At 35.2% G+C, this 13029-nt stretch overlaps 1 protein-coding gene across 2 annotated transcripts in view; it reads right to left on the bottom strand.

Moving 5' to 3' along the window:
- Positions 1-5839: 5839 nt before the first annotated feature.
- Positions 5840-13029, bottom strand: part of LGSN (lengsin, lens protein with glutamine synthetase domain) — a 58927-nt gene continuing 51737 nt past the window's right edge. For both annotated transcript variants that reach the window (XM_039730434.1, XM_039730442.1), the window contains exons 3-4: positions 8676-8854; positions 5840-7039 (exon numbers count right to left, since the gene is read on the bottom strand). In XM_039730434.1, the coding sequence (XP_039586368.1) occupies positions 5840-7039; positions 8676-8854 (1379 nt within the window). The remainder of the gene's footprint in view (positions 7040-8675; positions 8855-13029) is intronic.

The raw sequence follows: 13029 nt of genomic DNA, 5'->3' as shown, positions 1-13029 counted from the left end.
GTCAGTAGTAGCTGCAACTCTGTAAGCGGTGACAGCAAAACAAGAAACCCAAAATAAAACAACAACAACAACAGCAACAAAAAGAGCAAAAAACTGAGGACATAACATTACCAGGATGGAACATCATAGTCAGTGTGAGATGGTAGAAGGCTCTATTTGTGGATGTTGTTATGAGACCTTAGTGACAACAAAGAAATCAAAAAGCACTCTGAAATTACAAATTAAATGGAACAATTTTTATTGTATACCTTTAATAAAAATATTGCTCTATTTGCAAACTCATTCAAGTGATTTCTCACTTTCAACCAGTCATTCTTCATCCAAGAGCTGGTCTTCTTTTCTCAGGTTTATTAGAGCTTGCACAAAGCACTCTCACTTGCTCAGTTCTCTTCAGATCTTTCTCCCATTGCTCAACACTAACACTTTTAGTGGAGTTGCTTGCACATAGTTCCTCTCCTCTTTACTTCCTTTACTGCCATACTCTGGGACTGTATTGGAGTGTTTTCCACAGATGGTGTATTCAAATGTGTTAAAAGAGCAGAGTTTCAGAGCAGATAAATTAATGCTCTGCAACAACCTTGCAGGATCAATTTTATTTTGAGCATTTGAGGAATTGTGAACATAATTGAGTTCTTTAGTTAAAAAGAACCAAACAAACGAAACCAAAATGTCATGAAGGTGTTGCAAAGAAAGTGTTGGAGGAAAAGGGTTGCTAAGACTTAAATACTGCAACTCTGTGAAGAAATTCAATATTGAAAAATGTGAGTTGTGGTAGCAGACTTGCAGAGCAATGCTATATGGATATATGTAGACAGTACCACTTAAAAAATGGCTGTCCCACATGCTGAAAGATACCTAGAATGTGTATCTAAATTTCAACAATTCACATTCTGGGTAAAGTTATGTTTCTGCTCAGAAACAGAAAGGAGGTTGGAATAGCTATATCTAGGGTGTGTTTGTTCACTATGCATTTCTTATTTTCTTCCAGCAGATGGGAATAAAATGACACAATAGTTAGGTAAAATGACACAATAGTTAGGTAAAATGAAAGGCCCCATAAGCAAGCAGACCTCCCAAAGTATTTAAGTGAGATGGTGTATCTAAATTTCAACAATTCACATTCTGGGTAAAGTTATGTTTCTGCTCAGAAACAGAAAGGAGGTTGGAATAGCTATATCTAGGGTGTGTTTGTTCACTATGCATTTCTTATTTTCTTCCAGCAGATGGGAATAAAATGACACAGTAGTATAGGTAAAATGCAAGGCCCCATAAGCAAGCAGACCTCCCAAAGTATTTAAGTGAGATGGAAACATGAAATAAATTACACTAATGGCCTACATTAAATTACAAAAATTGAATACTGCCATTAAATGGTTTGTACTTTTGTTGCAATGCTATTAAGAATGATACACCTAAAGATCACACAAACACACACATGAATATAGATACAAGCCTTTTACTAGACTAAGATTTAAATGCTATTATCAATAATTAAAACAATACTTTTGATCTGTGGTCCTTTACTGAAAAGGCAAATTCAACAGATAATTAAGCTTAGCTAAACCAATGAAAAAGATATGCATTAGCTTTCAGCTGCCACACTATCTCTTTAAAAAAATATTGTAGGTACATATATAAAACATATGGGTGTATTTTAATGGGTGTTTTTCAGCACAGCATGACAGCTTGAGATCCCAGAGGAACCCTGCATAGTGCACTGCTGCCCTCTGGCTGAAGCCTGAAAGAATAAAATTTAAATATTCACCTAGTACATAACATCATCACCTTGACATGCTGTAGACATGTTAGCTAACAAATTCAGTTCTCTTTTATATCTCATGAAAGCCTGAAGCCTGGTTAGAAGTATGGCATTTCCAAATTGAAAATAAACTACTGTATGAAGGGTTTTGTAGCTTTTGTATTATTTTTTGGATCCTACATCACAAAAGAGATCAAGTCATGATGTGTATCAGGGACATGAGGTGCCTCCATTTCTCATTGCATACATCCAACATATTTGCCTGATCAATGATATTAAATTGTTTCATTAAATTGTCACTGTGTTCCTAGTGTTTGATTACTTTATATGTCTAACTGTAGCTGTACACCAGTTTTTCTGACTGCTTTGCTACTCTGTATCTTCTGGCATGTTTTCTTCTGCATTAAACTCACCATGGATAGATTTCTCCCATTAAAATAATGTGAAAAATAAATGATAAAAAGTAAAAATAATATAATAATAATAATAATAATAATAATAATTATAATAATAATAATAATAATAATAAAATACATAATTATTAAAATAATTATTAAAATATTTTTATTTCCTAAAATAGTCAAGCAGTCTGTTCAATGATCTCACAGCAACATGGGACCAGCAGACAATGAAAGTGAGCCATCCGATTATACCTGTAAATATTATGAAGGTACCATGACCAGGATATACTATCTTAGTGCATCATAAATTGCACTGTGAAGTCCCTTATCAAAACACTGCCACTTTCCACAGACATCTACCTGGTTCCAGTTTCATTCTCTTTAACAGTCTGATGTATTCCAGACTGTCTAATCTAAATCTCCCTTGATGAAAACCTGCTGCTATGTTCTAATTGCAACAGATAGGAAGAAAAGATAATATTCTGCTCCATAGCTACAACCTCTACATGCCTGAAAACCATTAGTAAAACCTGTACTCTGTCTCTGCTTTCTGAGCTACACACAACAATTCAGTTATTCCTAGTAAGCAGGTCCTACCTAGATGTGTTCACTTACTTTGGTCCCCGGATTTTCTCCAAAAAATCTGCATGTGTCACATTGACACATAATGAGGTGATACACTGAAGTGTGTCACCTTATTATCAAAGGCTGAGAAGAATTTAATTGAGCAAAATGATCAGGTTTTTGCTCTTGCAAGCTATACCCATGTTAATATTTTCTGATCTGCCTCCTCTATGCACTTGCTGAGCTGGTGAAATGAGCACAGCCCAGACTCCTCTCTGAACAAGCACAAACTGAGGCTCTTCACGTCCTTGTCTCAGTGTAGTATCCTGCATTTACTCTTATTCAAGCCCCACCCTGGAAGTGTTCAAGTCCAGGTTGAGTGGGGCTCCAAGAAAATCTGTTTTAGTGGAAAGTGTCCCTGCCCATGGCAAGGGGTTCAGAACTAGATGACAATTTAGATTCCTTTTAACTCAAACCATTCTATAGTTCTATGATTTTATGACCCTGAAAAATCATCAGGAGAATATGCAAAATTACAGATGCCTTTTTTTAATTTTATAACACTGCACATATTTGTATTATCTAACTAATAATGCTCTAGACATTGACCTCAGACCTGTAGATGAGTGAAGAGTACTTTCAGGGAACACTTGAAGATCAAATGTTAATGACACAACAATCAATAATAATTAATTTCAGCTGAGAAGAGTGAAGTAATTAACTTTTTCTTGTTGTCTTTCTAAGGAATATGCATAAAAACTTAGTTGGGAATACATGAAAATTTCAAATTCGTAACTGCTCAAGTTGAAATAAATGTTTTTATGTTTTCCCACAAAGCTGGAGTTACTCTATTTTGATTATATAGAATATATTTAGCAAAAGGTATTGGACAATATTGACCAAAATTTGGGACCCACTGGCTTCAGACTCCATCTGTTAACTTTCTAGTTAAAAAAAAAACCCAACATTTATTTGCCAGAAACATGAAATGTTTCCATTTAATCATATATCAATGTCTTTTCAGAGTATGAATCATCGAGGAGTATGAGTCATTACTTAGAAAATACCTGTAGATTTATTTTACTGGTTTACCTTATCTCATTATAACTGTTTATAACTTGTAGAACATCAGTTCTGGGCACCTGAGGTTTTTTGGTTTATAAATAATGGATTTCTGTCAATCTAGCAGGTAGTTGGACATATACAGCAAGAGGTTTAGGTATGATGTTATTTTGTCAATGTTGTGATAAGAAAAGTTATGGATAATATTTGTAGTATATATAATAAATTTCATGTTTATTAAATTCTGTTATAGATGTCCATTATATATTTTTTTAAAGTGAAGGTATACAGTGACAGGTAATTATAAATCCGAGACAAATGAGGAAATGCCTCATTACCCACACCAACAAATAACTTTTAATATGTGACTGCTGGGACTAAATATTAAGTATGGTAAGTAAGCTCTCTGAGCAAGAGAATAATTTTTATGTGTGTCTTCTTCCAAGAGCTTATGAAAACAGTAAGTAACCAGAAAGAGAAAAGACAGATTTCCAGAGCCCCTGAAGAAGAGCTTGGACAGCAAAAGAGAAGATTTTTTTCAAAATGAAAAAAATCACCCACCAATCATAAACTGAGACATGGGAATTTATCATGTTTCTTTAGATTATTTATTTTCTCTTGCTACCTGAGTATAAAATGAGTTCTTTGGAATCACACAAAAAGCTTTAGCATACCAGGTGCTACATTTCAATTACAACACTTTGTAGGGGAAGAATGGCAGATCCATCAGTAGGCAAGTAGCACATTCCTGTTCACACCTTCCTAATTCTGCAAGTTGATAGAGGCATTGACTGAATCTTGTTTTTACTCCACTGATGACCAAACTTTCACTCACAAATCCCTACACATAGATCAAAATATTGTGACAAGATAAAGAACACCAGAAATCATTCTTAATGCAGAGGTGGTGCAAGAAACAAATGTTATCTTTAATAATAAAGGATGACATCAGCAACAAGAACAAAGAGCAAATCTAAACCCTACCTCCTGCTATTACTAAAAATTATTTTTCTTTACACCAGCTGCCATTTCTAATTTTAGGATTGGGTCTTTTGTCCCTCTATTTTAACCATGACTTTTCAGTCTCTGAATTTGCATCTTCAATCTTTCTTCCTGGTTTCAACTTACTTTTTCTGCTCCTCTCCTCAGTCATGTTCTGCATGCTTGATAAATTGATAAGTTTCTCAATAAAGTACAGTTTAAGCTCTAAATTCTCTGGTTTTCTTGCCTTTTTTATTTTTCCTCATTTGACATTTAAATCTGAATTAACCCATTAGCCATCAAAACACAAATAAAACCAGCTCATTTTTTTATTTCACAGTGGCCTGACACTGCCGCCTTTTTATGGATGATTCCCTCTTCAAGTCACAATTTGATTTCTTTTAGTATCTTTCTTAACTATAATTCTTGAAAACTCCATTTAGGAGCAGAAGTCATGATGTATAGATTATTATATAATCCATCCTGATTTTTTAATTTATGTCCATTCAGATACTAATTCCTGCCTCTACAGGTTCTATAGCCTCAGTCTTTTGCCCCTCTCTCTAAATTGTTAATTGTTATAGTTTATGTTTTAAATCAAACTCATGTTCTTTTGGTTTAGCAACCCATCAGTTACTGAATAAGCAGGAACAAATCCCATAACCAAGCTGAACACAAAATTCCTCACCTTCCACAGTTCTAAACCCCACCCCTCATCACTCTCCCCATTACCCCCATTTTTCTGCATTTTATACACTCCTGTTACTGTTGTTGCAGTTGCTCTTCTTCTCCATTTCACCTTTTCTTTTCTTCTTTTCTCCAGCAGGCCTGCCCAAAACAATTCCACCTGTTTTTTAAGAGCTTGTTAATGCTATTTTATTAACATATCAGCTTTGTGCTGCCATGAATATATATGGACAATTAAATATAATTACCATGTGCTATACAAAGGAAGGGGTGGGGGGAATCCCAACACTTTAAAACTTTTTAAAATATATTTAAAACTAATTTGAAGAATCTGAGTCATTCACTATATGCATTTACACAGCACCACTGCAGAAGACTGCTCTTTCTAAATAAAATATCCCAGGCATTTATTCCTTTCACTATCCATTTCTTCGGTTTCTAACTCATAATGTTTCATGGCAACAAAGTATCGGATAAAACTTTCGCCTAATGCTTCCTTAATGCACGAGTCTTTCTCGAGGGCAACCAGAGCATCTTCTAGTTTCAGAGGGATAGATGAGTGTTTCAGATCACCAGTGTGATTTTCCTCTTCAAGCATATCATCATACCTGAGTCCTCTCTTTACTCCATCTAGACCTGCAGCAATAGTAGCAGCAAGGACCAGGTACGGGTTTGCTGCAGCAGAACTTAACTTATTCTCTATGCAAGTGCCTTTTCCACCATGACATTTGACATTAAAGGCACAGCTGTTATCATTATACGCCCATTTTGCATTTACAGTCTCTTTTGATTCTTTACTGTATTTAGAATACGACTTGCGGCAGCTGGTGGTAGGAGCCATCAAGCAGCTGATAGCTGCTGTGTGTGCCAAGAGACCCGACAACCAGTTTATTCCAACCTCTGAGAGCTCTTCAACTCCATAACCAGCAGAAAACAAATTCTTCTGGCCATTCAGATCCCACAGGCTGTGTGATAGAGCCCCTGAATTGTAGAATCCTGATTCTGAGAAAAAGCTAGCCACGTAGTTATACTTCTTAGCCACCTCTTTAAGGCCTGTTCTAAATGTGAAGGCACTGTCAGCTGCATCCAGACCAAACGCTGGATGAAAAGTGATCTCCATTTGCCCAGGCCCACTGGAAGAAGAAAAGCTTTCAATGTTGGCACCAGCGTAATACATTCCTTCAATGAGCTCCTGAATAAAAGTCTGGTCATGGTTATTTAGTATCGTGGCTGCAGGAAAGGATATTGTCTTTGAATTTACAACCTCAGTAATGCCATAAATACAAAATTCATAAGTGAATGCAGACTGCAAAGAAAAGCCACTGTCCTGAAGCTGGCTCAGCTGTTTCTTGGCAATGTGCCTTGGGGAGGTCATTAGTGGGGTGCCCAGCACGGTGAAGGAGTCACATATCACTCTTGCAGTCTGCTCAGTCCAGGGTAGTATTCGAAACGTTGATAAATCAGGGTTCAGAATTATGTCACAATTGAAATTGGTTGCATTTATGTAATCTAATTCATTATCTTTAGGATTCAGCGTCAGTTCAAGGTAACTTCTGGGCATGGCAATACCATGAATTGCTTTCTCCTAAACACAGAGCAGAATGACATATTACCAAACTAGAAAAGAGCTCAATGGTATTTTTATGTATGTAAAAGACATAAAATTCAGATTCTCAGGTAGAACAATGATATTTTCATTAAAGAACACTAAAATGCAGTATCACTGACATGAAGGGTTAAGAGCCAGTTGCTGTGTCTTTATAAAGCAGAACAACTTTCTGCAAGATTGGTATGAAAACTGTGATGTCAATGATGAATTTGTAAATTTCCATAAAAGACAAAAAATTGTTCAACAGTTTTCTTGCATGGTGTTTATATAATTATGGGTATCACCAGTTAGGTGCACACTTTGCAAGTCAGACTTCTATCTACATTTAGTCTATTTAGCTTCCATACCCTCTGACCATTTTTTTTATGTAGACCCAAGTGACCACACAAGACTCATATCAATTCAATTCAGGTTGTAACTTCTATTTAAATACCATTTTTCAGATGCAACACTTAACAGAAAAAAATCACACTTTCTAGACTTAAAAAGTTTGGGGCAAAATGCAGGGAACCACTTACAGGTGAGAAAAATTAATAATTATACTTTCTTCTCCATTTGAACAGAAAATTTCAACTGATGAAAATGAAATGCAGGTAAGACCCCAAGTAAGGATCATCTACCTTCAATCAAGCACCTTTACAACTTCCCTTACGATCAAACATTTTTCTGATGAAAGCTGCAATTAGGCCAAGCTCTATCAAGTGAAATTTGGCTCATATTTACATCTTACCTTTATTCTTCTAAGGGAAAAATTTGTTATTTGTGTGAGCAGAGGAGAGAGAACAAACCCAGAAAGGGGAAAGCTCAGAGCTAAAAACAGCCAATTTTGCGTTTTCATATGGAAACTGCATATGGTGGCTTCTCTTAATATGAATGAATGAATGAATGAATGAATGAATGAATGAATGAATGAATGAATGAATGAATGAAGTCTGTCTTCTTTTAAGCAGGTGGCAGTCAACAGTATCAATGTGTGACACCCATAACCAAAACTGCACACTCTGGTGAGCCCTGCTCCAACATGTCTAAGCTGTCCCTTTGGCACTGAAAAAGGTGTCAAAGGTGACTGCCCCATAGTAGTACCTCTCCCTCCTTGAGCACTGCTACCTAATTTATTCTGCTTCCTAATTGGGTTTTTATTCCCTAAATTATTACTATAGCAAATATTGCTGTTAAATCATTGTGTGACTCAGTGGTATTTTCCTATCTTATTGATAATTTTGACATTTCTCATAAGTAAAATTATTTTATTTTCAGTCATTTTATTTCTTTCAGTGTTTACTCCTTTCTTGTTTGCAATTTAGAGATGTTTGGCAATCTAAAATGTTAATAATGTGTTTAATCTGAAAAGATATTTCTGAGGGAAGAGATTATTAGAACTTCAAAGAACTGAAATTGTTAGCCTTATCGAATTAGATTACTATTTGGAGGAAAAGAGGAATAAATGATTGCAGCGATGAAAGAAGTCTAGATCCTTTGGAAACATGAGCAAGGGGAGGGAAGAGATAATTTTTTCTAAGTTGGAGTTGTTGCCTTCAGTATGAAAAAAAATATAATTTAAGGATGGGGGCATGAAAACACATAAAGGTAAAACTGGAAACCAAAAACTTACTTGAAAAAATCGAGAAGGAACATTCTTTGATCTTGACACACCATGGAGGTCTATTGATTCAAATCTGACAAACTGCACGTTGTCCCTGGCCATCTGCTGCTTAATAAATTCAATATGAGAGAACAGGTAAAGGAGAGTTGGGTTTCCGAGGCCGTTTACGTCAGGGTCTCTGTTGAATGCTGGAAGTGAAGAGGAGTGTTCACGTCAAACAAAATAATGAATGCTGGAATAAGGCTCTCTGAAAAAGTGCAATAGTAGAAAATTGTGGCATGGGGTGTAAAAACAGAAATGACAAAAAGGTATGGATCATGAAAGAGTTTTGCAAATAAGCATGTATTTTTCCCTGACATCCTGTAAAAAATTCCTTTTTTTTTTTTGGAATGGCCTGTAATTTAAACTTTTTTTTCAAGTTAAGAAGAGAACACATGGTAAAACCAGGAATTTATGAGGTTTGTTGAGGGTTTTTAGGAGCAAAAGCAGTAACTGGATACCTATTTCCCACTGAAAACTGATAGAATACAGGAGTTGTTTCTTGAATGACTTTGTAAAGTGTGTTGATACAGAAACATAATAAAAAAGGCACTTGTCTTCTACTAAACCTTTCTTGAGGTCTCTTGAGGAGGATTGCTTTCTTCTCCAGCACAGGCAGTGACTTTTAAGAGTAGTTTAGGCATTTATACATTTGCTGTTATGGAGTCATCAACTGTGTTTATAGTGTAGGGCACTATAAACTTCTTGACATGAAGGCAATAACACCTGAGTATAACTTCTACAATGGAGCAGAGAGATGGGCACTTTCTCCAACCTCAATCTCTCAGCCTGCTTTTCTTTGGAGTATCTATGCATTGTTTTTATTCAAGTTAAACTACATAAGTAATTAACTTCCACATGGTACAATAAACTAAAACCTAAATTAAACTAAACCAAGAGTAAAATTTTATATTAACAGGCAAAAAGGGGGGGAAATATATTTCTTTTCACATTTCTGGGAGAAAAGTCCTCCATTCTTCCTGAGGATGTGCACAGATGAATTTTTGCAGACATTTCAAATCCATGGTGAAAGATCACCAACGCAAGCATTCACTGCCAACCTTCAAGTGGAAGTTCAAAGCTTCATGCTGAGGCACTCTTAAGGTTGCTGGGAGCAATCCTAATCTCTCCAGTAGCAAAGTACCCAAACTAGAGCAGATGTCCTCTAGCAGCAGCCAGCAGGCACAAACACAGCTTTTTGACCTCTCCTTGGGGCAAGTAGGATGGCCAGTGGCAAGGCTGTAAGAAGGCTCACCAGCTGGCCCAGCACAAGGCTGTCAGAGTATTCCCTGAGAAGGCCACAAATTCATCAGTAGTCACAAACTTCTCAGAATCTTTGAGTATTACTGGAGCGTTCTCTAGCTTACATGGTAAAGAGGATACTTTAGGTAGTCAAGTAAGAAAAAGTTAAGTTATAACAGTGCTTCATGAGGAATGGCAGCTGAAAGCATAGAACAAAATATAAGTAAATAGGAGAACTGAGGAAAAATTGAACAGAAAGCAAATAATTTTGTCACATTTACTTCTCCTCATGACATCCTTCTCTTTGGCTGGTTTCAGCTGTAAATTCTTTATGAAAATAGCTCTTTTATCCTAATGTCTTCTATAAACACAGGGGCAATATGCCTTTTAAAAGATGAGTATTAAATAATGAAGTGCTGTTTAAATGCTTTGTGTAACACTCACTCTGTTGCAGCTGCTGCCAAAACACAAGAGCAAGAAGGGAGGACTGGCCTTGCCTTGCCTATGCCATCAAGTTATTTGAATACCACTTCAGTCATCCTGTCATTTTGTTTTACAATGTATGGATTTACTGGCATTTACCAGATTTGACTTTTTTATGAACACAACCAATATATAGAAGTTTATTAAGAGGTATAAACTGTGACTGTTTAATAGTTTAACGGAACTTTAGAAGATTTCCAAAATCTTCCTAAAGTTTATATCAAGTTTTTTTTTTTTTTTTTTTTACTCCAGGGACAGAAATCTGAGGTTTTTACCTTTAAAGCAGTGCTCAATGCCTTATTTTATACATGTTTAATTTCCTTGGCAAAGATGGTAAATATTTCCTGCCAACCACCTGTCACACTGAGATTTTTATGTCTTTGTATTGTTCAAAGAAAGGATTGGCTGACAACATTTGACATCAGACTACTTTTAATGTAAATTTTGCAAGTATTTCTTAAAATGTCCTGAAATGTTGTCTGTTAAATTTTCATCTACTGAACAAATATTTTTCAGGTAAAAATGTAGGAATAATGAAAAAACGCAACTTTAATTCTGATCCAATTTATTCTTTAAAACAGTATTCCTGAGAGATATAGACTCTAGAAATCAGTATCTAAGAAAAACACAAGTATGTCATATTATTGATGCATAAATTAATTTTAAAAGTACAGCAACAAATATACTTAATTTAAACATCTGCCAATGGCAGATGATTTTCCAAATTTTATATATGTGTGTCTTTGACCTAAAGTTATTGAAATAAATACATAATTCCATACATGAACAAACATTAACAGAAAATTTATAAGCATACAATTTTTCTAAGGAAAGGTAAGAAAGAAAAAATTAATAACTAAAGGAGCAAGAATTTGTCTTCTGCAGTTAGACTTTTACAATCAAAGATACAAATTTTTAAATTATGAGAATAAATTGTATATGTGGGTCTAGTATTAGTCTAGAATTAATCTATATACTCATATAGACACCCTGCTAGTCAAAAGCACTTATTCATCTACAAGAGCCTTTTTCCAAAATCTTTTAGAAACAACAGAAACAGTCATGCAGCTTTCACACATTTTTTAGAGATCATCTTTTATATAATTTTCAAATAAGCTTTCTCATTGAAGTAATGGTTCTGTAAATTGTAAGATAGGTAAAAATGTCACCTCTGATTGATTTTGGAAATATGAAAGGGGATTTGTTTCTTAAGTAATAATTAGTGAATAACTACTAACTGCTCACTTTTCTACTGTACAGGACCCAAAATACATTTTCTTGGTAGCCACCAAATAAATCTCTGTCAAACTATATCCATGATACCAACAATTGTTAAAGTTTGGAAAAGTATAGTAGGGAACTGAGTACTCTGTCTTTACTCAGTTCATATAGTCATTATCCAGAGCATTATTTACTAGAGGTAAAGTAGATAATACATATTTGACAGGCCTAGCTGATTTAGAATCGCAGACTAAAAGTTTTACTTTCTTCTAAGGGAGGATTCTGTTCACAAGTGTAACTTTTTATCTAGGTTTCTGAGTGCCTAGAAATAAGGGTGGCTTCCTGTTAGTTTCACTAAATCTTGTTAAAGAAACATGTAAGTTCAATGAGATGCTCAAATTTTTGTTCATATTTTCGTTTTAAAAATCAAATAAAAAATCCAAACTGGCCATCTTTCTTTAAGCAAGTCATTAAATATCTACATCAGTTTGGGAGGACACGAGAGAACCTAATGCTTGTTTGTTCTGCCTGCATTTCCCATTTAAGTTACCACTGTGAAACAATTGGTAATATTCCTGTTTCTACTGTAATTAGTCCAACATATCTACAAATACAAACTATCTTCACATATTTAAAACATATTAATTGCACAAAATTAAAAAATATTACCAATATTATTAGTAGTAGTAGTAGTAGTAGTAGTAGTAGCAGAAGAGAGGTGCCATTCTTAGGTTATTAATATTTAAATCATCCAGATTGCTAAGAGCAGCTACAGCAAATAGTTGACATCAGCTTTCCCTTTTCAGCAACAGAAAAGTGCCAAAACTGAAGAAAGTGCACATCGCAGATCAATCTCTCGTTTTCAACTTGTTGAAGGGCATTAAACCACACCACAACTCAACCAAACAGTTTCTCAGTTCTAGAAGAGGCTACTATGTTAGAAATCTAACACAAGATGCTCTGAAGATCCATATTTGACCCCTTTTACAAAAACAGATGCATTGTGTTGATGGCACTCACTAGAAATGAGTCCCACAGGGTAATCACACAACTACACTCTTCTAAATCCTATGGAAATTACTGACAGAACCAGTTTAAACATGTCTGCTCTTCCTTACAGTACTCTGATTTGTATAGTTAGCAACAGCCAGTTTACTTTTTTTACACAGCATGTTATTTACTGTTCTCACTTTTGCCTTCAAAACCACATTTGTTTCTCAAACCTTATATGACAGCTTTTCCTATAGCTGATATAATTCTTATCCCTACTTTTCTATTCTCATCTGGTTTTTTGACATGGTAAGTAAACCTGAGTTGCACTTGAATGCTCTACTGATGTAAACAGTGATCAGAAGCACCTTAGGTTGAAAAAATACAC

The sequence above is a fragment of the Passer montanus genome, unplaced genomic scaffold (genome assembly GCF_014805655.1).
Source record: "Passer montanus isolate IOZ18808 unplaced genomic scaffold, ASM1480565v1 scaffold11, whole genome shotgun sequence".
NCBI lineage: Eukaryota > Metazoa > Chordata > Aves > Passeriformes > Passeridae > Passer > Passer montanus.
The sequence above is the reverse complement of the archived record's forward strand: the minus strand, read 5'-3'. Positions and strand labels throughout refer to the sequence as shown.